The following is a 25,954-nucleotide window of genomic DNA, read 5'->3' as shown; positions in this document are numbered from 1 at the left end:
TGGAAAATGAGGGTTTATTGAGGAGCATCAGAAGATGTGTGGGGAAGAGGCAGGTCTAATGGGGTGGGTGTCGAGTTCCAATGTGAGATCATAAGGAACTGACTGAGCCATTCATTCCTCAGCACATATTCTGGACTCCCACTCCGGGTATTTAAACTACCGGGGGTAACGAGACAACAACATCAGGTGAGGGAGAGATGGTCTCAGGTCCCTGAGATCTGACAATAATTGAGTCACGCACTGAAGGATACCTGGCGTGGGCACATCAGCTTTGGGTGTTTATTAAAAGGGTGTATCAGAGAGGGTAGGGCACCAGAATCACACGACTCCAGAGGGACATGGGCTCAGGAGAGACCTTCTCACAGACGGAAAAAGCAGGCAGAGCTAGCTAAGAAGGAAGAATATTCAAAAACTGAAAAGGCTTCAGTGGAACGTTGGAATTCTGGCCCCAGACAGACAAGCAGAGGCTGTGGCTCCTCCGCTCACTGGCATTATTCTCCCTTGGACAACCAGTATCATTCCCGGGGGGGGGGCTCTGTTTGCACAGCTGTAAAATGGGCCTGATTGTTGCCCCTGCCACACAGGGTTTTGGAGAGGAGAACTGGACTCAGCGTGCATGGGGAGTCCTTTGAGTTCGGCTCTCCTGGGGCACTGGGCAGGGATAGATGACACTGTGGTTGACCTGAGCCATGGAGGAAGGCGCTCAGCCTGCAGAGACACGGAGGCTGAGAAGTCCTATGCCAGGTGTCCCCTGAGAAGCCCAGTTTCTTGAGGTACAACAAGGAAGGAGTTGGCCTCTCTGAGGTTGCTTCCCACTTCTGGAATTCCTTCCCAGAAGGAATGCAAAAAGGCCTCCTGGTGTCTACAGAAAACTTGCAGTGTGGTGGAAGGAGACGAGATGTTAGAAATGACCCTCAAATTGGGAGCGACAACCAAGACAGGGGAAGGGTCCAGGTCTGCAGCAGGTCTCTCAAACGGGGAGAATGGATGGGCATTAGGGAGCATTCTCATGAGAGTTGGGAACCCCGGAGAACCCCCGGAATCTTTTGGCCCCTAACTCTGCCCCCTCATCGGGGCAGGAAACGGATCTGGTACGTGGGGGGTACTTTGCCCACACCAGACTCCCGGGGCGTGAGGTCAATCTCTTCAGGGGCCACCGTGCCGGCCACAGAGAAGTTCTGGAGGATGGTGGTGAAAAAGATGAACAATTCTGTCCGGGCAATGCCTTCGCCGAGGCAAATTCTCTTCCCTGTGGACGAAGAGAGAGAGGTCACACAAGAGGGCCTGGAACAGGGACAGCACTTTGGGAGTCGTTCATGGCCAGGGCTTTGCATGGAGGTGACCTTTCACCCTCAGCTCAAGGTATGCTTTGGAGGAAGCTCGTGGCGTCTGTCGTGGTGACACGTTATGCTGCTAAGTCTAAACCACCAGCAACTCTGAGGCAGAAAAGAGCGAGGTTCTCAACTCCGGTTCAAAAGTTACAGTCTCTGATGGCAACGCATGTACAAGTTTGCTTGATACAATTGATTCACAGATTGTTCCAATATCTGTATAAAATGATTTACTTTAAAAATTATTTGTTAAAGTTATAGTCTCATTCCTTCCCTATTTACAGGGTATCTACAAACACACCAAACTCACTGCCATCAAGTGGATGCTGATTCATAGACACCCTATGGGGCTGCCCTGTGAGCCTAGAACTCTTTCTTGTTGTTAAATGTATTCTTCATTGGGAGTTAACACATGGACCATACCATTCCATAGCTCAGTCACGTCAAGCAGATTGTACAATTGCTACCACATCAGTTTCCAAACAAGCTTTTCCATCCAGGATTCCTGACATCATCTCTTGTTTAAACCTTCCCCCACCTCACAACACTGTACTCCACCCTGCAAAAAACCCCAAACAAACCTTATTCTTCTTGCTGACCATATAAGTTCATCAATATTGGGGTTGATATTTGGAGCAATGATCTAAATGGCTGTTCATAGACTAATGGGGAGTTAGCCCATGGGTAGTGTAAGGCTGGAGGTTCCTCAGCAGTACCTTGCCAGAAAGGCCTGGATCTACTTCTAACAAGTTGGCCTTTGAAAACTATACTGAACCGATATACTCTGACAAAAGGAAGAAGCACACCAGCGTGTCCCAACTCAAGCGCTGAAGACAAAACGAGTGCATAAGCAAATGTGGTGAAGAAAGCTGATGGTACCTGGCTATGAAAAGATCTACAGGCTGAGGTCCAATAGGCTGGAAGATAAACAAGGGGCCATCTAACTGAGAAACAACAAAGGCCACATGAAAGAAGCACACCAGCCTATGAGATCACAAGGCATCAAAGACCAAAATAACCGTAGCATTGTGAATGAGAAGGGGTGCACAGTGGGGACCCAGGGCCCATCTGTGGGAAATTGGACATCCCCTTGAAGAAGGGTTGCGGGGAGGAGACAAGCCAGTTAGAGTGCAGTGTGGCAATGATTAAAAAATACAACTTTCCTCTAGTTCTTTAATGCTTCCTCCCCCCATTATCATGATCCCAATTCTACCTTACAAATCAGGCTAGACCAGAGGATGTACACTGGTACAGATAGGAACTGGAAACACAGGGAATCCAGGACAGATGATTCAATACCTTCAGGACTAGTGGGGACAGTGGCGACACCAGGAGTTTGGAGGGAAGGTGGGGGACAAAGGGGAACCGATTCCAAGGATCTACATATAACCTCCTCCCTGGGGGAGGGAGAATGGAGAAGTGGGTGAAGGGTGATGTTGGATGGTGTAAGCTATGACAAAATAATAATAATTTATAAATTATCAAGCGTTCACAGGGGCGTGTGGGAGAGGGAGGGGGGGAATGAGAAGCTGATACCAAGGGCTCAAGTACAAAGCAAATGTTTTGAGAATGATGAGGGAAACAAATGTACAGATGTGCTTGACAGAATGGATTGAGATAAGAGTTGTACGAGCCCCCAATAAAATGATTTTGAAAAAAAAAAGTGATGTCACTAAATGTCTGCTGGAGGCATTTGTCTGTTGTGTTTTGAGTCAATAAGAAATGTCCTCTTGTTTTTTAAGGAATTCAAGTGCTGGCATCGTCCAGACAATCCTCACAGGTTTGTTGATAAGTGTGATGAAGTTGAACTGCTGGAACATTTGGGCGTGCATCAGTGCGAGAGGCCCCCCCACCTGCATTAAAAATTCACACCCAACTGGGAAAATAAAGGTGACCTTCTGAGAAAGCCCTGGGGCAGTTCTCCCTGCCTTGAACGGTCGCCCTGAGTCGCATGGACAACATGAGAGGGAGCGTGAGCCCTTTGAAACTGGAGTCGAATCTTCATGTGACTCTGCCCTGAACATCATTCCAAGAGAAAGTCTGTAACCTTTATAAGATCATCCCCAAAGAAGTCAGGCACCACAGAGAGGGTAAGGACCCAGTTCTCTCTCTCTCTCTCTCTCTCTCTCTCTCTCTCTCTCTCTCTCTCTCTCTCTCTCTCTCTCTCTCTCTCTCTCTCTCTGTGTGTGTGTGTCCTCCACCTGTGTCAATGTCTGCATTCTTCTGACTTCACAGTTTGAACGTTCATCATACAAAACCAACCCACTCACCACTATCGAGTCACTCCAGGCTCAGCGTGACCCCGGAGGACAGGGTGGGACTGGCCCTGTGGATTTCCAACACCGGAACTCTTGATGGGGCTCGAAAGCCTCGTCCTCCTACCGCAGAGCTGCTGGTGGTTCAGAACTGCTGACCTTTACTTTAGCAGCTCGGCCAATAACCCCCCACATCACCAGTAGCGGTAAAGAAATCGTGTTTTCTACTTCACAGGCTCGTTGTGGGAATGAAGGAGTGAATATTGTTAAACTACCTGAGAATCACACTTGAGCCATAGTAAAATCTACTATACCTTTGTGGGTGCTTCAGGGGGTGTGCAGGGTGGGGTGGGGAGGGGGTGTCTCTGGCATTATGTGTGTACCTGTCCCTGATTTCCTGCCTCAGCCTGAGGCCCATGGATTTCAAGGCTTCTGCGGGGGGAAACCCTGAATGGTATACAAACTGTGGGGTACATGGGGAGTGATGGACATGAGGAAGGGGTGCATGGCTGCCCCCCCCACAAAGAACAAACCCACTGCCATGAAGTCAATGCTGACTCAGAGCGACCCGCTGTGGTCTTCCCAGACTTTAAGGGTTTCAAAGAATAGAATGCCCCGTCCCTCCGGCAAAGCTACTGGTGAGCTTGCAGAGACATGAGACCACGGAGCCAGAAAAGGAAGGCAGGGACACGGGGCCTCTCTCTCTTTTACATCAGGGATGGTTCATTGGCCATAATTCGCAAGGCAGTCACATTCCCAGCCTGGCATCTAAGGGAAGTTCCAGATCTTTTGGGCAGATCCTTAGAGAAGACAGGAGCCTCTATGGGCTCAGGGGAATGCCTGGACTGGTTCTTCTCCTATAACTGGTTCTGTGGCCCAGGTCTTCCTTGGATAGACCCATAGATGAATGCCTGCTGCCTCCTTCCCAAGGCACCCTTCCCTTTCACAGACGTAGGGCTGTCTGCTTGGCATCATCTGAACACCCACTGTGCCCAGGTGTTTTTCTTTCTGCCCGCACACATCTGACTCAGCCTTTCCTTGCCCATACTTGTGCTTGTCTCTGTTTCTCTTCTCTATGTCTGCTTTCTTCTTGCATCTTCTTGCACTCTCTGCTTCTATCTGGTGCTTTTTCTCTCTCCCTCTCTAAAGGTCTCCTGTCTCTTATGCCCTCTCTGTTTCTCTCTCCACTAGGTCATTCTCTTGTATCTTTCTGGCTTTCATTCTGTTTCTCTTTCTATTCTCCCACTTCTACCCTCCCCATGTGCTCTCTCTCTCTCTCTCTCTCTCTCTCTCTCTCTCTCTCTCTCTCTCTCTCTCTCTCTCTCTCTCTCTGTCTTTCATTCTTCATCTCTCTATAAGTCTATTGTCTCTTGTTCATTCTTCCCATTTGTCCCCCTCTGTTTCTCATTTTCCTGATCACGTCATTTATACATTGGGCTGCTAATCTCAAGGCCAGCAGTGTGAGCCCAACAACTACTCAGAGAGAGAGAGAGATGAGGCTATCTCTTCCCATGAAGATTTACAGCCCCATCAACCTTAGCACCCAGTTCTCCTCTACCCTATAGAGTTGCTATGAGTCAGAATTGACATGATGGCAGTCGGTTTAACCTATCTTGATCTTGATCTCTACACATCTCTACCTCAATCTAAACTTCAGGGCTTTCAGGTAGAGAGGGTAATGTCATCCCACTGCCCCCGGGTGTTTACCAACTCTCATTTAAGATGGCATGAGAGATGAGGCCATTGCCGCTTAGCAGAAGCGCAAGATTTGGGACCTCTCTCTGAGATCCTCCTTTCTCCCAAAGGAGACAGAATCAAGGGAATTAAGTGTTTCTCTGCATGGGGTCAAAGGGAGGAACCTTAACTTCTCATTCCTCCTGCGGCTTTCAAGAGCCTGCCCAGCTGAGCTTTCTACCCTTATCCCCTTCTTCAATCTGAACCCCAGATAAAAAGAATCCTTTGCACTTTCTCCAACACATGATGCTATGATAACATCTCTACCTTCAGGCCCTTGCTGCTCTCTCTACTTGGAATATTCTTTTTGTGGTTGACAAAAATTCACCATCTGGTCTTGGTTTAGAAACCTACCTATCCCCACCCCCCACCACACCTCCAGGAACATGACCAACAGAAACCATGGGGGAAAGGAGACAGCAGTTGGTGTGAGATATAAAAATAATAATTATAATTTATCAAGGGGGCATGAGGGTGGGAGCGGGCAAGGGAGGGCAAAAAGAGGAGCTGGTACCAAGGGCTGTTATAGAAAGAAAAATGTTTAGAAAAGAATGTTGGCAACATATGTACAAATATGCTTGGTACAATTGATGTGTGGATTGTTATAAGAGATGTAAGAGCTCCCAATAAAATGATCATTTTAAAAAAGGAAGAAAGAGTGGGGACACCTATTCCTTAGGTAATTTTTTCTTATTAAAAACTCGCTTCAAAAAAAGAAAAGGAAAAAAAAGAAAAGAAAATGATTAGGGCAAAGAATGTACAGATGTACTTTATACAATTGATGTATGTATATGTATGGATTGTGATAAGAGTTGCATGAGCCCCTAATAAAACGTTTAAAAAAAAACTCGCTGCAATGAAGTTGATTTTGACTCATCATGGCTCCAAGGACAGGGCGTAACTGGCCCCCTGGGTTTCTGAGAATGAAATTCTCTACAGGAGGAGGATGCCTCATCTTTCTCCTGCAGTGCAGCTGGTGGTTTCAAACTGCTGACCTTGTGGTTAGCCACCCAATGTGTAACCGACTCTGCCATCAGGGATCCTGATTTCCCTTGTAGGTTCCCACAATGAGTCAATATATTCTGCTGTGTGTTTCCAAATCCTTCAGCTACACTGTGATTTTCCTGGTGTGAGGCTGTGTGGCTCTGTGTGACTTACTCATGCCTTACATTCAGTCCCTAATAGAGCACTGGGTTCAAAATAGTATTCAATTTTTTTTAGGTAAATGAATATAGGGGTCTTTCAGAAAACAATTTCAGTCAAGTTGGTTCCAATTCATGCATATCACAGTAAAACAGTGCCTGATAGGGTTTTCAGTGGAAGCTTTTTCAGAATTAGATCTCCAGGTCTTTTATCTGGGTGGACTTGAACTTCCAACTATTTTGTTAGCAGTCAAATCACCATGATTATTGCCCAGAAAGAGATGAAAATATTTTCCCAAGGTCCTCCTTACCAAGATGTGTCTTGGAGAAAAGCAGGTGAATAAGCAAATGTGGTGAAGAAAGCTGATGGTGCCTGACTATCAAAAGATATAGTGTCTGGGATCTTAAAGGCTTGAAGATAAACAAGCATCCATCTAGCTGAGAAGAAACAAAGCCCACATGGAAGAAGCACACCAGCCTGTGTGATCACAAGGTGTAGATGGAATCAGGCATCACAAAACAAAAAATCATATCATTGTGAATGAGGGGGGTAGTGTGGAGTGGAGACCCAAATCCCATCTGTAGGCAACTGGACATCCCCTTACAGAAGGGTCGCAGTGAGGTGATGAGCCAGTCAGGGTGTAGTGTAGCAATGATGAACTATGCAACTTTCCTATAGTTCTGTAATGCTTCCTCCCCCGCCCCCCATCATGATCCCAATTCTATGTTACAAATCTGGCTAGACCAGAGGATGTACTCTGGTACAGATAGGAACTGGAAACACAGGGAACCCAGGGCGGTTGATCCCTTCAGAACCAGTGGTGAGAGTGGCAATACCGGGAGGGTGGAGGAAAGGTGGGATAGAAAGGGGAACCGATCACAAGGATCCACATATAACCCCCTCCCTGGGGGATGGACAACAGAAGAGTGGGTGAAGGGATATGTCGGACAATGTAAGACATAACGAAATAATAATAAGTTATAAATTATAAAGGGTTCGTGAAGGAGGGGTGTGCGAGGAGAGAGGGGGGAAATTAGCTGATACCAAGGGCTCAAGCAGAAATACAATATTTTGAGAATAATGATGGCAACAAATGTACAAGTGTGATTGGCACAATGGATGGATGGATTGTGATAAGAGTTGTATGAGCCCCCAATAAAATGAGTTCAAAACATTAAATGAATTTTTTAAAAGAATTGGATGAGCACCCAATAAAATGTTTTGTTGGGTTTTTTTAAAAAGGTGTGTCTTAGAGATACATCTCATATCTCAAGACTCCTCTCAGGTAGCAAAGGAGGGTAATGGAATGAGATCATGCAGGGAAAATCGAAGGGCATCTAATAATTACTCAATAAACGGGGCCTCTCCTAGTTTGCCTAGAGGAGAGACTGAAACCTCACTCTGGCATCTGCAAAAAAGGAGTGTAGCTCCAACTCACCCACGCAGAAAGGCATAAAAGCATCACTCTTCCTCAGTGTCCCTTTGGCATCGAGAAAATGGTCCGGGTTGAAGTCATCTGGTTTTTCAAAGTAATGTGGGTCGTGGAGGGCAGAGCTCAAGATGGGGAACACCTCAGTGTCCTGGGGGAGGGGTACACGAAACAGATCGATATAGTGCACCATCTCCCCGCCTCCACCCAAGAAGAAGCAAAGAGGTCATGTTTGCTGTTGAAGGAAATGCAGGATGCCCATACTCTTAAGAGATGCAGGGGCCCATCGGGCCTTACCTTGGGGATGATGTACCCTCGGAAGTTCGTGTCTTTGGTAACCACACGGGGCACACCAATGGGCAGGAGGTCCCCGAATCGCTGGATCTCATGAATGACCGCATCGGTGTATGGCATTTTGACTCGGTCATCCAGAGCTGGAGCTCGATGGGAGCCGATCACCTGGTCAATCTCCTTGTGGACTTTCTCTGCACACGAGAAGGGGGCCCGTGCACCTCTGATTCACTTCATTGAAGCAAACAGTGCCAAGAGACCTTTCAGTGGGGGGATACGCTTTCTAGGAGTCAACAAGTCAGGAAACATCTACAGTGAAGGTTAGACCGTGAACACCGCTCACAGCAACTAATTGGAGAGGGGAGATGATGAACGAAGCCACAAGGATTCGACCCCTCTGAAATGCTGTCACTTCTCTCCCCACACGGACAAGCAGAAACACACAAATGCACACACACAGCTTCTCCAACCTTAAAGGAAACCGTGTTGGACGTTCCCTTATGGGTTGATATTCTTATGGAGTCAAGAAAATCCGTAGGATAGCTTTTTCTTTTTCAGAATTCTCTCTCCAATATTAGTAGTCCTTGTGTGTGTGTTATATGTAAACTTCACATCCTCATGTATAACGAAGTCCTCAGGAATATGACAGTGAAATTGAGCAATAGATTATTTCATGACCAACTAAATGAATAAGTGAATCAATGCACCCATCAAAAAATTGATGATTGAATCCAGGACTGGAAAGGTTAATTAATGAACAAATCAATGAATTAATTCTGTATTCGGGTATCTCTCAATAAGTAGATCAACTGGTAAATCATTGATCAATAAATGATCCATAGATAAATAAATCGATGAATGAATAAAACAGATGGATGAATGAATGGGTGAAAGAATAGCTCCATGGAAGGAGGAATAAATGGATTGGTGAAAGAAAGAGCATACAAAAAAAAATCAACGATTGTTAGATTGAATAAAGACTTATAAAGTAGAAAATTCTTAAGCAAATAAATAACTTATTCCGTAGGCAAATGAAATCATTAATGAAAGGATGAATCAAAAGAAGGCTTGAGGGATGGAAAGATGACAGATAAATCAATCTGTGAGTGGTTAAAGATGAAACCTTGAGACAAGAGCTCTTCGAATGGCCCAGCCATCCTAAGGGCTGGGTTAGTTGGGAATTACCCCAAGACCTGTAGAGCCACTGAGGCCGAAAGCCAGAGCCTCCTCTCTGCCACACAGGACCCATAATTCCACTTCTGCAAGTCAAAGCGGGGTCAGGAGATCCCTCCTGGTGGTCTGTCCCTGCCCCACCCACCTGTGATGTGGGGGTATTTGAGCATGAGCAGGAACCCATAGCGGAGACTGGTACTGGTGGTCTCAGTGCCAGCGAAGAAGAGCGACAACACAGTGAGGATGAGGTTCCGCTGGTGGAACTCGGTGTCCTTATTGGACTTCTCCTGGGTGGGGAGGACAAGGCTGGGTTGAGGAAGGCCGGGGCCTGGCACACACATGCACCCCTCTGGGCACCCACCTGTTCCCCAGCCTCAGTCACATCCGTCTTTCCTGCTTTGTCTTCCATTGCCCACCCTCTTCACTCCTGTCATTCCCCAAGCTCATCTCTCTCCGTCTTGCTTTGCTTCCATCTTCCCATCTTTCTGGTCCATTGGTCTTTGTCTCCCAGCTACCTTCTTCCGGTTCGATCTCAGTCCTCCCTCAACATCTTCCAAACGCCTCTTTCTGCTTTCTCTTGCCCCCCTCCCCTCCATGGCCTCTGTTCCAGTCTCCCCCTCCCTTCTTCCCCCTCCACCCCTCCTCTACCCACTTTGTCCATGCGGAGCAGGAAGGTATCAATGAAGTCCCGGGGTGTGTTGGGGTCCAGGGTTGCTCGGTGCTGCTCCACGCTGCGGGCAATGAAGGTGTTGACTTCTAACAAGTTTTTGTAGATTTGTTGGTGTGTGCCGGGAAAGTGCTTCAGGACATTCGAGAAGAGCTCAAACACCTGAAAGACAGAAGAGGCCAGGAGATGAGGCCTGCCTGGGGCTGGTGGGGAGGGGAGGCTGAAAGAGCTCCACCCTGCTATGTCCTAGCGGGGCTCAAGGTTTTGACGTGGACTCCTACAAGTTGACATCTCTCCCTCTCTGCCCTGCTGAATCTGTTGGTTTGTGTGGGGGTTTTTTTTTCAGTCTGCCATCTCTAAGTCTCTATGTCTTTGCCGCTTATACCGACTCTCACGCTATCTCTGTCACTTTATATTTCCTTCTGTGTGTCTTTCTCTCTTTGATTTTCTCTCTCCCTGACAACGTGTTTCTTTATCCCCATTTCTACTGTTTGATCACTTCATAGATCCAAGCGCCTCACTCTGACTCTGTGATTCCATTGGGCTATTAGCTCCTGCCTCTCCTTCTGTGTCTTCCTCCTTTATCAACGTGTCCTTCCGTTTGCCTCCACCTCCTTGCATTATTGCTCCGTTACCACCTTTTTCTCTGTGTCTGTCTGGGTTGCACCTGTGTGTGTGTGTGTGTGTACGTGTGTGTATGTGTGTGTGCGCGCGTGTGTGTGCGTGTGTGTGTGCGTGTGTGTGCATGCATGCATGTGTGTGTGCGTGCGTGCATGTGTGTGTGCGTGCGTGTGCGTGTGCATGTGTGTGTGTGTGCGTGTGCGTGTGTGTGTGTGTGCGTGTGTGTGCGTGTGTGTGTGTGCGCGTGCGTGTGCATGTGTGCGTGTGTGTGCGTGCATGTGTGCATGTGTGCGTGCGTGCGTGCGTGTGTGTGTGTGTGTGATTACCACCTCAGCCTGTTCTCATTCTTCCCCTTGCCTCTCTCAGTCTCTCTGCATCTCCCTTGTACCGATGCACAAAATGAGCTGCTGCTAACCACTTGGGCCTTTTATTTATTTTGGAGCATACTCATTTTTCTACTGCTTTATCTGGGGATAAAAGCAATTGTAGCAATTTTCCCCAGATGCAAAAATGTGTACAGTAAGGTGTGAAGGTCATCTTTGATATCTCCATTTAGAGCTCATCAATGTTAACTATTTGGTATGTCTCCTTCCAGACGTGTGTGTGTGTGTGTGTGTGTGTGTGTGTGTGTCTGTTCTCAGCACCAGGGATCATTTGTTGGACTTGTCTTAGATACTCCCCCTGGACCTCATCCTAGATCAGAACCCTCAATAAGAGGTCCTGGGCACCTGTATTTGTGGCAACCCCATATGTGAATCTAATATCTGTAGCTATGACAGAGAGAGTACAATACTTGTCAATCCAACATTTGTCATTCAGACAATTCAATAAAGCCTGTTTTATCAATCCTGTCATACGACCATCACCAATATCAACTGCCATATTTCACACCCCATAAAGGCTGACTAAATGATTTCACTCAAAAAATACAATGGATGTATAGGCAGGTTAGTCAAAAAAGAGAAATGTTGCAGGTGTTTTGTTTAAGTGGAACCTTTTTGTTATCATCTGGGGGTGGCTGCTTTAAAAAGCAACAACAGAGAGAAAAGAAAATGGGGAAGAAAATGGAGAAATAGGGTTTCATATTTTCACATGTCCATGTCTTCAGATGAGGGAGAGACTTTGCCAAAGACTGACAAAGATGCAAAGGCAGATGGGGTTAGAAGAGTAGAGACTGAGAGTCTGATTCATTCTATTATCTTCTCAACTTTGTCTTTCAAGAGCCCTTTCTCTTCGCTTCTTTGTCTTCTTTAGCTTGTTTTCTCTCTAGCTCCTCTCATTTCTCCTTCTCTTCTCTCCTCCAAACCCTCTGATGTTTTTTTTAGGTCTCTCCCCCTGCCTCTCGTGGCCCCTGATCAGTGGGAACAGTTTGGCTACTAACCAAAAAGTGAGTGTTCGAGTGCCCCCTGAGGTGTCTCAGAAGAAAGGCGTGATGCGTTCATTACTTCTGAAAAATCAACCACTGGAAACTCCATACAACACAGTCAGTCTGGGGAGTCTGGGGAGACTGGGGAGTCCCTAGGTGATGCAAATGCTTTAGAAGCTTGGCTGCTGATCAAAAAGATGGAAGTTCAAATCCACTCAAAGATGCCTCCCAGAAAGGCCTAGTGATCCACTTCTAAAGAGTTCAAAGAATAAAAACCCTATGGAGCTCGTCTTGAGAGACGCCGACATCTACTGGCTCAACCGAGTTCACAAAGACAACGGTCTACATTTGACTTGGCTGGGATCTTAAAAGGTGATGAGCAGCTCTCTCAGGTGTGACCGTTGGTCTCTCCCCGGCCAGAAGGAAGAAGAGTGATGAGAATAGAAATGCACATAAAATCACCCAGTCCACAACCCTGGAACCCATAGTAGATGGTGCCCTGCTATCACTGCCATCAGATCCCCAAAGGATCCTGTTAAGCGGTCCTAGGTAGAGTACGTGAAAACATGGTGGGGGCGGGGGCTAAAAAACATAAAGTAGAACAGGCTGATTGCTTGGATGGGACAGGTGGAACCTTGAAGATTAAGGCCTTTTGTCAGCCTTCAGGTCTGGAACTGAACTCACCATCACGTTAGAAAAATCCACTGTCTATGATTCAAAGGGGCGTTGACCCAATGACCGAGCTCAGAGGGTTAGGAAGGCGAGAGGAGCGGAAGGGGGAAGTGGGAGCTGGTACTTGCATTGGATGCCTTGGAACAAACTATGTGTGAACGTAAGACGAATGAGCTGCTCTGTAAACCGTCACTTCATTCACAGTAAAACAAAACGCTTTCAAAAGCTAATTGCCATCTATTTCCAACTAAATAATAATCAAACAAAAACAGTATGCAGCACAGTTCTACCCTGACACGCATGGTCACCATGAGTAGCAGTTGATTGACTCCACAGCACATTTTGTTTTGTTTCTCCCTGACTCTCCCTCTGTCTCTTGCGACCTCACCACCACACCCTTTTCGTTCTCATAGTCTCTCACTCCCCGCCTCTGGGACCCTGTGTCTCCCATCTCTGTGTGGTGTCAGCTCTTCTCCCCAACCGTAAGCTACATGGCTGCGCCCAAAAGATAGACCACGCCTCTCCCTGCCCTTAAATGCTGGCCCCCGCTTCCCTACCTGCCCCCCTCCCTCACTCTCTCACCTGGCTGGAGAAAGAGCTGATCAATGCAAAGGACTGATAGAAAATATCCAGCAGCTTCAGGAATTCTGGGTCTTTGTAGGCGAAGCGTTCTCCAAAGACAATGGAGCAGATGATGTTGGCTGTGATGGCGTGGAAGAAGAAGGTGGGGTCCAGTAGGGATCCTAGAAGGAGAAGTGGGCAGGTCAGGGGACAGGAAGTCAGGAGGAGAAGGATTAGCCTGCTGCCTCATCTCGGTCTGACTATCCTCCACTGCTCGGGAGTCATCGCAGGAACAGTAGCATCTAACTGGCTGTCTCTTACAATAGATACCCGAGGCCCCATTCTAAGTATGTCACCTGTGGTGCCATTTGCTTCTCACCACAGCTCTGTGACTAATCAATCACTCAGTTTTCTAAATGGGCAGGCAGAAAGATGAAATCATTCGAACAATCTCATCACAGCTACTAATTGCTGAGGGAGCCAGCATTCAGACCTAGACAACCTGGTGACAGAATCATAGCTGTTGATCCTTATGCTACATCTTCTGGGGACCTCAGCTCTGTGAGCCTCTGCTGAACTCTGTGAACAAGTCCCCGGGCAGTTGGTGACACAGAGCAGGTGATCAGTTTATGCACACTGAAAAGGTTTGATCCTGCCAATCCCTGTCACTCTCCCTTCATCACCTCTCTTCCCTCTAATTCTCTGGCTTTCACTTGTCTATCAATGCCTATATGAATATGATCTAGGTTTTCCCCCGTTCCTGATTGAAGGAGGTGGTTGTGGGCTGCGAGCTCAAGGACATCCAGTTGGTTTTGCCTCTCTCTCTTTGAGTTATACTTTGTCTGTCTTCCCTTGTTTCTATTGGTAACTCTGCCTGTCTGTAAGTCTGTCTGTCTAATTTGTGAGCGTGTGAACCAATCATTTGCCATTTCGATGTTTTTCATAAACACAGTTAAGTGGCTCACTGGGTTGTTCGGCCATCATCCAAAACTGTTCTCTAATTATTTGTAGCACCCTCAAACAGATGCTCGGAGTCCCCTAAACCTTAAGATCTCCTTTCCCCCTCCCTCTGCCTGCTGACCACTAATCAACAGAGTCTCCACACCAGTGGTTCTCAACCTGTGGATCACGACTCCTGTGGGGGGTCAAACGGCACTTTCACAGTGGTCGCCCAATTCATAACAGTAGCAAATGACAGTGATGAAGTATCAACAAAAATAATTTTATGGTTGGGGGGGTCACCACACAAGAGGAACTGAATTAAAGGGTCACCGCAATAGGAAGGTTGAGAACCACTGCTCTACACACTTGTAGACACTAGGTATTTCATATAAGAGGGATCATTCAGTTGTGGTCCCATCACCTCCTACCCACTAGGATGGCTGGGGTTGTTTTGTTTCCTTTTTTAAAACAAAAACCAAAAAAGAATAGACAAGAATGTTTGTTGGTGAGGCTCTGGAGACAGGGGAGCCCTCGCCTGTGGCTGGGGGAACTGTAATGTCTGTGAAAATAGTTTGACAGGCTTGAAACCACTCATTTAGTTATGTGGCTTGAAAATTTAAGTGCATTCCTCTCTAATTTCCTGTCTCCTCATAGCCCCACCTTTCTTGTCTTCTGCCTCTTGAGTCTCTTCCACCATGAATTTTGATCTCTATTTGTCTCTCTCCTTTCTTTCTTATTTTTCTTGCTCCTCCATCTCTATCTTTGTCTCCTTCCCTGCCTCTTTGTCCTTGTCACTCTGTTTGTCTCCTGCCTTTCGATCCCAGCTCGCTCTGCCTCTATGTCTGGATGGCTCCCTTTGTCTCCTCCTCCCTTGTCCGGTCTCTACAGATATGTTCCAGGGTATTTTCAGAGAGAGTTTAATGAAGAAAGTGGTAAAGTTTGAAAATAAAGGAGATGGAGATGATCACAGAGTTGTAGTCCCCTCGCTGTCCTCACTGTCCCCACTGAACCCCCGAGCTCTTCTGCAGAATCCAGAAATAGCCAAAAGCAATTCCTTCAGGGTCCTTCCACTGCCCAACTGGCTCTGCTCCCAGCCAGCTCATCAGCCGCTCAGCCAAGGAAAGGAAAGTTCGATTGACTCTGCCCAACACATCTGTCCATTTTTTCTTTACTCCTTGCTTTCCTGATATTCATACTATAACATTCTATACCATGTGATATCATAGCGAGCCCTGGGAGTGCCAATGGTGCAGCGGTCAGCGGCTAATGCAAAGGCTGGCCACTGAACCAACCAAGCAAGCCGATGAGACTGGAACCTGGCAACCCATTTCCAGACAGCCTGACCCATGGGGAAGCCCTTCTCTGCCACATGCAGTTGCTATGGGTTGGAATCTACTGGATGGCACTTCCCAGCAGTTATTGTATTGCAGTGCATCCTGTTCCTCCATTCACTGCTTCCCTGGAAAACAAGCTAAGAGCTTACGTCTTCCAGTTATTCTCTGGCATCCTATAGACTTCCTACCTTTCGCCAGCTCTGTGCTTTCCTCCTATCCATCTCTGTTGAATCCCTAGCCCCATATTTCTCCCTCTAAACCCTTGAGAGTCTCTCAATCTCCATCTTTCTCTCTCTCTCTCTCTCTCTCCCCTCTCCTTCCCTCTCTCCAAAGCTCACCCTTGGATTTCCGAAGCTCTTCTACCAGACACTGAGCCTCTTCTTGGATCCGCTCCTCCACGCTCCGCTTGCCCATCCCGAAGTCCCTCATGGTGGCCAGAGAAAATCGCCGGAGGGTCTTCCAGCGCTCTCCGTTGGCAAAAATGACACCTGGGGAGGAGGGGGGTTGGAAGTGAGAGAGGAAAGGGGGGTGGGGGGATGAAGCACAAGTTGTAGAAGGGGTTGAAAGGTGACCCAGAGCCCCTCTCTACATCCCCTGTCTTCCTTGACCCCCTTTATCCTCTCAAGCCCACCCTCCCTCGTGCCTCGGGAGCAGTCTGCAGTTCTGCCTCCGCGAAGCGGTCCAGCCTCAGAAATTCACAGGGCAGTTCTGCTCTGTCCTACAGCCATGCTATGGGTCACAATTGACTTCACCGCAATGCGTGTGCGTCTCACATCCTGCCGCTTTCAGGCTCTTACCATATCCTTGGAAAGTTTTGTCAACGGCAGCAATTTTCCCCCGGCCCGAGAAGGCGTCAGCTTGGTCCACCAGGGCTTCCCGTATGGCCTCCGTCCCACACAGCATGACCACCGGCCTGGGCCCCAGGTACACCGTGAACACATCCCCGTATTTCTCTCGGAGCTGCCAAGCATAGCCCCACCCAAGACAGCGAATGAGTCAGTGTGCCCCTCTGTAGCCATTAAAAAACAAACAGTCTCAAGATCATACCTATATTACATAGAAAAATATATACTATCACCATTGCTGTAATGGAAAACAAAGATTTATGCACCAATAGGCAAGACTTTGAGGAGGCCAGGGGGAGGGTGAGAACAGGAGGATGAGAGCAAATAGGGGGGTGGCAGTAATGGCGGGTTTAGCAGGATAGAATCATTGATTTCATTTCGTGAGACCAGCTTTCTAATATATATATAATATTTATATATGGACTTGGAGTCTAAATTAGCAAACAGAGTAATCTAAACAATTAATAATAGTTGATTGTGACGCTGTAACATGGCCCCGTGGACTCAAACTTCGAACCTTCCAGTTAGCAGCCAAGACTGTTTACATGACCCCTGGGACTCCTAACCCAGCAAACAAGTGTATATAGATTGGTAATTAATCACTACCCATGATACTCCACCCTGGATGGCTCCTCCCACATCTCGGGACCCAGCAACTAAAGGGTTAGCCCTGGATGCAGACAAGGTCACCTGTGGTTGCTTGATGCCTGGAGAAATAGGGGTGGTGAACTATTTTGAAATACTTCTGATATCACCCTCCCATACCCTTGGGCCTCACCGTATCTTCCTGGCATCACCAAATCTTGATTTCTATCTTTCCTGAGACTCACCCTGCTGCTGACAATTCCCAAGGAGACAACCCTGAAGCACCCACTCTGAAGACGATCTGAGAAAGTAACAGCCCTCTGCTCACGGTCGTGAAATATATAAAATACCGGCAGGGCCAATTGGGAAACTGCTTGAACAGTTCTACTGAAGCCAAGCAGTGTGGAGAATACTCAGCCACCCCCCCGTTTCCTGCCTAGATGCATCCCCACTGGAAATGTGTACATGCGCTCACCCCAAATATATCCAGGACAGGTGGATCTTCAGAGACAGTAACTAGATAGGGACATGCAGGAGAGGGTGGGGGCGGGGTAGAGGAGTATGAGGAGCTAACAGCAATGAGCATGAGAAGAAAATGTTCGGAAGTAGATTGTGATGAGGATTGCACAAATCGTCTAATATGATTAATTAAATTGTATGGTATGTGAGGGAAAACTATGGTGAGTTCATCATCTTTTGTTTGTTTGGGGTTTGGGAGTTTGCTTTTTTTATTTATTTTTACTGGATATTGTGCTGTACACAAAATCCAGGATAGGTAAGTGTATAGAGACAGTAACTGGATTACTAGTTTCTTGGACTTGGGGGGAAATGGGGAGTAAGTAACCAATACAAGTAAGAAGAAACTGTTCTAAACTTATTACAGTGATGAAGGGATAACCCTTTTCAATATGCTTAAATATGTCACTATGTCAATAAAAGTGTTATTTTTTAATGAACAAGTACAGTCGAGGGAGCCTTATTATTAAAATTCTCATCCAATAGGTAAGGAATCCATGCATCGTAAAATACTCATGCAAGGGAATACTATACAGCAAAGAAAAAGAACAAACTGTCCCTGTACACAAAGACAATTCACGGACATAATGCTGAGTGGAAACAATTAAGATGCAACTCCATCTATTTATACCGAGTTCAGAAAGAGGCAAAACTAACCTAGAGTTCAGGATAGTGTAGAGTGCAGTGATGGGAAGGAGTGAGCAGGCTTGCTCTACATGCCAATGTCATGGGTGTGAATATCTGTTGAGCTGGGCACATGAGAGTTGTGCCATGTTTGAGATGATGTCAAGCTCCAATGAAAATGTACTTAAAATCAGAAATAGGGCTCCACCAACTTCAGAATCTCTCACCTGGGTCTCTGCTGACCCTCCTCCTTGGGCTCCTACAATCATCTCACTCTCTGAGGCCAGAGTGATCTTATTGAAATATCAATTCACTCCTGTCCCTAGCATGCCGTATTCCTTCCAATGCTTCTACATACTAAAACAAATCTGAGGTCTTTGTCGTGGTGCACACAACCCCATGTGGCCTGGCCCCATAATCCCACTGACTTTTCCTCCTCCGCCCCGCTCTTGGACTTGAAAACCAGCCTCGGTTGTTTCTCCTGACATGCAGGGCTGGTTCCCGATTCAGAGTTCCTGCAATGACCCTGGCCTTGCGCTGGTGTCCAGGACAAGGTCTCGGGATCACAGCACAAGTGAGTCTGTCTGTCTGTCTGTCTTTCCCTGATGACTCGATTTTCTCACTCCTTTCTAGAAGATCACCCCCATTTTATGTTCATCGCAGTTCTTATTGGATATTTCCTGACTTGTTTATTTCTCTTTAGGTCTTTCCAGTATGCTCGTGAGCATAACAAAAGCGTGTGCCGTATCCCAAGTTGTGAAATCAATGCCAAGAATATTTCCTGGCACACAGATGGTGTGCAGAAAAGTAGTACAGAGTAAATACCGAGGTGGATCAAAAGAGCATTCATCTAAAAAGCTCCAAGGAGCCCTGGTGGTGTTCTGGGATAAGCTTGGGACTGCTAACTGCAAGGTTGATAGCTCAAATCCTCCAGCTGCTCTGAAGAAGAGAGTGAGGCTGGCTGCTGTCTTAAAGAGTTACAGTCCTGGGAGCCCTGTGTAGGGTCACGAAGAGTCAGACTCACCTCGATGCCCGTGGAACATTTGGGGGTACTGTACACCAAACTCTACACACTCCCCAGTTTAACTTCACAGTAGCTTTGTGGGGCACACATGCTTTGTGTCATCAACCCAAAATCAAAAGGGGGAAACTCAGACTCCGTAGTTGAATATGAAAGTGGAGTCTATGGCGCCCAGTATAAAAGGATTCAGGAACTGGGAATCAGTTAGGAATCAGGGAGTGAAGGGAGGATAGTTCTGCCATCCTCGCTTCATTTTATGCTCTCCCTCTTTCTCCTCCTCCCTCCCTCACTCGCTCTCTTTCTCCTGCAACACACTGATAATGAAGGCTTGTGGGCATCTAGAGGGTCCTTGGAAGACCCTCAGTGCAATCTGTGACCCCCCTAAATTATATGCACAAATGTGTGCACCTATTTAAGGAGGATGCCCAGCTTTAATAAAACGCTCGAAGGATTTATTTATGCCAAAATGTTTAAACATCTTTAATCACTGGAGATGAAGATAAGGACATGGGAAACACAGATCTCCCTAATGGGTCCTAGGATCCACGAGCTGTGGAAACAGTTGTGCACCCTTACTCCTAACCTGTGAATCATTCTAGCCCACAGGGTCATTGTCAATTATGCCTGGTGAACTCCTGAGAACATGCAAACCGATCCTAGGCACATAACTCTGAAAGACTAAACGCAAGAGGACATATGGCAGCAGAACACTCTTTTGATACATCGAAAAGGACTAACTCTAAATAACCCTTGAAATACTCACCTCTCTGCTAAAGTATTCTCTCCAAAAAGAAAGTAAGGAAGCAAACAATGAAAATTAGACTGGAGATGGAGGAAATAGAGAGGGGAGAGATAATTTAAAAGAAAGAAAGAAACCATAGAGAAAAACAGCAAAGCCAAAAGTGTGTTCTCTGAAAACATCGATAGTATGGACGAACGTTTAGCTAGACCAGCAAGTTCAAAGGAGGAAGAGAAAAGATACAAATAACCTACAAGCAGAAACTAATGAGGGAAAATTACTACAGGTCCTACAGAAATAGAAGGATTTATGATACAATACTGAGAAAACTGTCAACCAACAAAGTATGGCATCTAGATGAAATAGACCAACCCCTAGAAACACACAAATTACCTAAATTGATTCCAGACGAGACGGAAACTCTCACTAGACCTGTAACAAGTAAAGAGATCAAGCCAGGAACCCAAACCCTCCCAACAAAGAAGAGTCAGGGTCAAATGACTTTACTGGGTAATTATACCAAACATATAAAGAGTTAAAAAAAATTTTAAATAGAGGGTTGATGGGTCCAAAATTCAGGAAAGTGGAAGCGGTCATAGAGACACAAATAACCTCAAGCTGTTCTCAAGTCATGGAAGGATGGGTCTTGCATGAGTCAATTGCATTGTTAATAAATAGATGCATAATTAAAATGCAATCATGCCTAGACAGCCGTGATTGAGAGCTGACTAAATGACCCACACGTGGCAGACACACTTCTAGCGCATTAAGTTCCTTACTGTAGCCCTGGTGTTACAGTGGTTATGCACGGCTCAGATCACAGGGTCCAGAGATTAAAACCACCAGCTGCTCCACAGGAGGTAGATGAGATTTTCTACTTGGTCATTGATTACCGTCTCAGAAGCTCACAGCGGGCAGTTCCATCCTGTTCCATGGAGTCACGATGAGTCAGGCATCAACTCGATGGCAGGGAGTTTGGAGAAGGACCTCATTAATGAGGAGTCCATTCCAAGTCTCCCAGAATCCATCCCTTCCCTTGCTGCTCTCCCTCCCTCTCCACCACTGCCCTGGCTTGGATTCCAGCCAGTGTGTAGTGCCTCCACCTCTTTTTCTCTCTGCTAGTGGCAGCTGGCATCTAGGGACTGTATCAAGGGAAGCTGGAAGAGTAAAATTCTACACCTGTGCCCCATACGCACCACACCTCTTCATAGCCATCTTCCCCCTCCTAGGACAATGCCTGTGTCCTTTCAATTGAGCAGGAAGGATTGGGACAACCTGACCACAATCCGCCAGGCTTCAGCTCCATGCACCTTACCTACCGAACCAAGGATGCACTCCATCCCTGAGCCGGGATACCCAACTCTTTCTTAGGGATCCTTGAGTGCTCCCCAAGTACTAAGGTAGGGACCAGCCACCCTCTGACCCTGCCCTTCAGGCTCTCACCCTCAGGAAGGATTTGAGTAGACCTCTTCTGTCCATCTGCAGAAGGTTCCCCAAAAAAGGCAGAGGACGGGGACCTGGAGGGAGGTGGCTGTGGGTCTTTGGGTGGCCCCTGGCCAGGAGAAGTAAAAATCCTGTGAAAACAGCGAGGAGGAGGAGGATGCTGAGCTCCATGGCTCTAGTCTGCGTTTCTTCCACCCCAGTGCAGCCCTGCAGGTTGGAGCTGGGATTTTATCTGAACCTGCCTCCTCATTCGGTTATGTAACACCATCAGTCCCGCCTCCCCTTGCATCACTGTCCCTGAGCGTGACCTTAGAAAAGGTGCCAAGGGATTCATACTTCCTCCTCTGGAGGCCCAGCAACTGCTTCTTCCCTCTTCCTTCACCCCTCCCTAGGGCTGGCACGGCCTCTGAGGCAGACACTGAGGTTCATGTAGAAGTGTGCGTGTGTTGTCAGTGGGTTTTCTGGTGGTTGTTTTGTGTGTGTGTGTGTCTGTGTGTGTGTTGTGGGGTTTTTTGTTTTGTTTTGGGGTTTATTTTTCTTTTGTTTTTGGGATACAGATGAGCATACACCTGCCCGCCTGTGGCTGATATGTATGCACTGTTCCATGTTCATTTGCCTCGCTGTGATCGTACGATTTTTGTATGTGAAAGGCTCTCAGTGGGTGGGGGAGACCAAAAAACATGGAGGACTTAACAGGATATTATTGTTTATTTCACTTCTTGACATGGGCTATGTAATTTCTATATATAATGTATTTCTTTTTTTTTAATCCCTCCAGAGATGAACAGGCAGGGTGCAGGGTAGAAACGATGAAACATATAACTTTCCTCTAGTTCTTAAATACTTCCTCCCCACCACTATCATGATCCCAATTCTACCTTGCAAATCTGGCTAGACCAGAGGATGTACATAGGCACAGATAGCAACGGGAAACACAGGGAATCCAGGACAGATGACTCCTCCAGAACCAGTGATGAGAGTAGTGATGCCTGGAGGGTGGAGAGAATATGGGGTAGAAAGCGGGAACTGATTAAAGGAATCTACGTATAGCCTCCTCCCTGGGGGAGGGACAGCAGAGAAGAGGGCAGGGGGAGATATCAGACAGTTTAATATAGCAAAAAATAACAACAATATATGAATGATGAAGGGTTCACGAGGTAGGGGGAATGGGGAGGGAGAGGGGAAATGAGCAGCAGATATTAAGGGCTCACGTTGAAGGCAAATGTTTTGAGAATGATGATGGCAACAAATGTACATATGTTCTTAACACAATGCATGGATGTATGGATTGTAATAAGAATTGTATGAGCCCCCAATAAAATGATTTTTTTAATCCCTCCAGAGTCCTGATCCCTCAGACCTAAAGAGTGGTTTGAATGGTTGGTTGGTTGGTTGGTTGGTTGGTTGGTTGGTTGGTTGGTTTAAAGAGGAGGAAAAGCAACCTTGAAATGGACTTGGACTCTTTAGCAACAAACAAGTTCATCCCAAACAAACAAACAAAAAACAGGGGGCATGGAGAGGATGTTGGCATTTATTGCAACCGTGAAGATGTGTGCTTCTGTGTGGAGTCTGGGCACGCTCACACGTGAGCTCTTGTATGACCTATGGACTCACATATATTTATTTCATAGTTGTAGATGAAAATGTGTGCCTGCATTTGGAGGGCCGTGTGACTTTCTGAGGGCAAACCTAGAGGTGCATGTGTGTGCTTGTGTGTGTGTTTGTTGTGTGTGTGCCTACTTGTGTCTGTGTGCCTGCTTATATACACTTGCCCAGTTTTATATGGGCAGGTGTGTTTGTATGTGCATAATGGTAATGGTGTATGTCCCTGTATGTGAGTCTGCATGTGAGGGTGTATATGTGCATGTGCGCTGCATGCATATGTGTATGCATCTCCAGGTCCTTGTGTTTGAACAGCCTGTAGTCGCTCAGAGATGATCTCTCTCATCTCCCCCCAAAAGTCACAGCCAGAAAGACGGGAGAACCCAAGGGAGGGCCGGGAGGTACAAGATTGGGAAGACAAAGATGGAGGAGTCCGATGGAGAGAGACAGAGCCCTGGCAGGACAAGTGATCGGGTGCCTCTTGATATCTTTGATTGCTTGGGCCAGCTTTGGATAGGCACCTCCCTGCCACTGGTTCTGTCTTCACAGTACAAGACAGCTTCTCTGACCCTCCCTCCGTGTGTGTGTGTGTGTGTGTGTGTGTGTGTGTGTGTGTGTGTCTTGCTATCACTTGCTCCCTCTCACCATCTCAGTGTCTGTGCTCCGGGGATGCAAGGACTGAGTCCTTTTCACTTGATTGTCCACTCTGCTTCGGTCTGTCCCCATCATCACTGATCAGTCACCTGGCCAGTTCCTGGCAGGGGTAAGTCCAAGCCCATACGTGATGACTTGTGAATGAGTGTGGCCGTGTCGCCCTGCCTTGGCCTCCAATTGTCCCTGCTCTAGAGAGCAGGGAAGAGGCGGGCAGGCTTTTTCTTACAATACTTGTTGGACCCAGGACCCTGAACCTGGCTGCTGACTCACCCCGTCATTGTACTACTTTGACCTGAGGAGAAGAGGACCTGTGATCTCAGTCCCTTGAGAGGGAGCAGTTTGTCCTTTGCTCACCTTGGTGAGGTGCCACCATGGACTTTTCTGACCCCAGGACCTGGTTCTCTGTGCCCTGTGACGGGGGCCGATTCAGGACCTCTCTCCAGCCTGAGACTCACTGAGGGGAAGCATGAGGTGCTTTACATAGAGCATCCCACTTTATCCTTGCCCGTTGAAGTAGGACCCACTGGCGTCCCCTCATTAGAGATGCAGAAAGTGAAGCACAGAGATGTTGAGCATTTTACCCAAGGTCGCACAGCAAGTTGGGGCTGTGCAGTCCCACATGGGAGCCACCTGCGATGAATCGTCGGCTACCGTGAAACGTGGCAAATGCAACTAGCTCAAAATTTAATTTGAATAAAATTTCACGCAAACGTGGCTACTGGATTTGCTTATCGGAAAGTGCTTTTGTACATTCGGAATGACTCGTGTCTCTGAGTCAATTTTTTCAGTGATAAGTTTTATGAAGAGCACATCTTTCCCAAGAAAATTTAACATCCCAATGAACACATGCTCTATGTGTCCAAGGAACGCCGTGGCATAGTTGGTTACGCAGTGGGCTGCAAGGTCAGCAGTTTGAAACCATCAGCTGCTCCGAGGGACAATGACAAGGGGGCTTCCAACTCAACAGGTACCGTCTCTGGGAGCTCCCAGGGGGAGAGTGTACCCTGCCCTGCAGAGACAGTCACTATGAGCCAGAATCGTTTCCCTGGCTGTGAGTTTGAGTTTTTGAGTGTAAAGGTCAAGACCTGGTGGACTGCTTCCAGGAGGGTTTTTCTCAGAGTTATTATGTCATTGGGGGTCACCCTCTTGAATTTGTGTTGTAAGTTTTCCTGTTTTTTGGTAGATGAAACCCAGGATTGATTAACCTATAGGGACAGCAAGTAGAATAAGGATTGGGGGTGGGGTGGATAGTACAATGGGGTTTTAGGAGCACCAATGGGAGGGAGATATCAAGGAATCCAGGGAGGAAAAGAATTCTGGATACTGGTTGTGGTAGCAATCATACAATATTGCTTGATTTGAGTAGCTGTATTAACTCCCAATTTTTTTAATTAAAAATAAATAATATCTCGGCCAATGGAGAGCCCCTCATAGAAGCGTTTAGGAGAGGAGATGGGTTAATTAGGGTGCGAGGTAGTATCAATGAAGAACACAGCTTTCCCCCAGATCCTGGATGCTTCCTCCCCCCAACTACCATGATCCGAATTCTACCTTGCAGGCCTGGATAGGACAGAGGCTGTACACTGGTGCATATGAGGGCTGGAGGTACAGGGAATCCAGGGTGGATGATACCTTCAGGACCAAGGGTGTGAGGGACGATGCTGGGAGAGTGGAGGGTGAGTGTGTTGGAAGGGGGGAACTGATTGCAAGGATCCACATGTGACCTCTTCCCTGGGAGAGGGACAGCAGAGAAGGGGGGAAGGGAGACTCCTGATAGGGCAAGATATGACAAAATAACGAGGTATAAATTACCAAGGACACATGAGGGAGGGGGGAAAGGGGAGAGAGGGGGAAAAAAAAGAGGACCTGATGCAAGGGGCTTAAGTGGAGAGCAAATGCTTTGAGAATGATTGGGGCAGGGAATGTATGGATGTGCTTTATACAATTGATGTATGTATATGTATGGATGGTGATAAGAGTTGTATGGGTCCCTAATAAAATGTAAAAAAAGAAAAGAGGAGAAAAAAATGATTAGGGCAGGGACTGTACAGATGTGCTTTATACAATTGATGTATGTATATGTATGAACTGTGATAAGAATTGTATGAGCCCCTAATAAATTGTTAAAATTTTAAAAAAAATTAAAAAAAATAAATAATATCAAAGGACAAAAAAACAAGTATAGCCCACTGTTGTCTCAACCCTACTTCCTGTCTGGGGATTCGGCTGTTTCTCAGGTGGCTCCCACTGGATTCACTCAAGGTCCAAGGAGCAAGAAGAGGGCAGCTTCACATGGGATCCCTGGACGTGTGCTTCATAAAGGACTTGCTTACAAAGTAGGTGGGGGTAAGGAAACCAAGAGGAGGTGCGACAGCACCCCAGGGTGGGCAACAGTGGAGAGTTAGG

General features: G+C 47.0%; 1 protein-coding gene across 1 annotated transcript; it reads right to left on the bottom strand.

The window, feature by feature from the left end:
• Nucleotides 1–139: 139 nt before the first annotated feature.
• On the bottom strand, nucleotides 140–21,465 carry LOC142431387 (cytochrome P450 2B4-like). Its single transcript, XM_075536290.1, has 9 exons — nucleotides 21,293–21,465; nucleotides 16,317–16,479; nucleotides 15,858–16,007; nucleotides 13,265–13,425; nucleotides 10,009–10,185; nucleotides 9,502–9,643; nucleotides 8,190–8,377; nucleotides 7,902–8,043; nucleotides 140–1,249 (listed from the first exon to the last, which is right to left on the bottom strand). Exons 1-9 carry the CDS (start codon nucleotides 21,461–21,463, stop codon nucleotides 1,068–1,070), a joined length of 1,476 nt encoding a protein of 491 aa, XP_075392405.1. The 5' UTR covers nucleotides 21,464–21,465; the 3' UTR covers nucleotides 140–1,067.
• Nucleotides 21,466–25,954: the final 4,489 nt, after the last annotated feature.

The sequence above is a fragment of the Tenrec ecaudatus genome, chromosome 18 (assembly GCF_050624435.1).
Source record: "Tenrec ecaudatus isolate mTenEca1 chromosome 18, mTenEca1.hap1, whole genome shotgun sequence".
In the NCBI taxonomy this organism is placed as follows: Eukaryota; Metazoa; Chordata; class Mammalia; order Afrosoricida; family Tenrecidae; genus Tenrec; species Tenrec ecaudatus.
The sequence above is the reverse complement of the archived record's forward strand: the minus strand, read 5'-3'. Positions and strand labels throughout refer to the sequence as shown.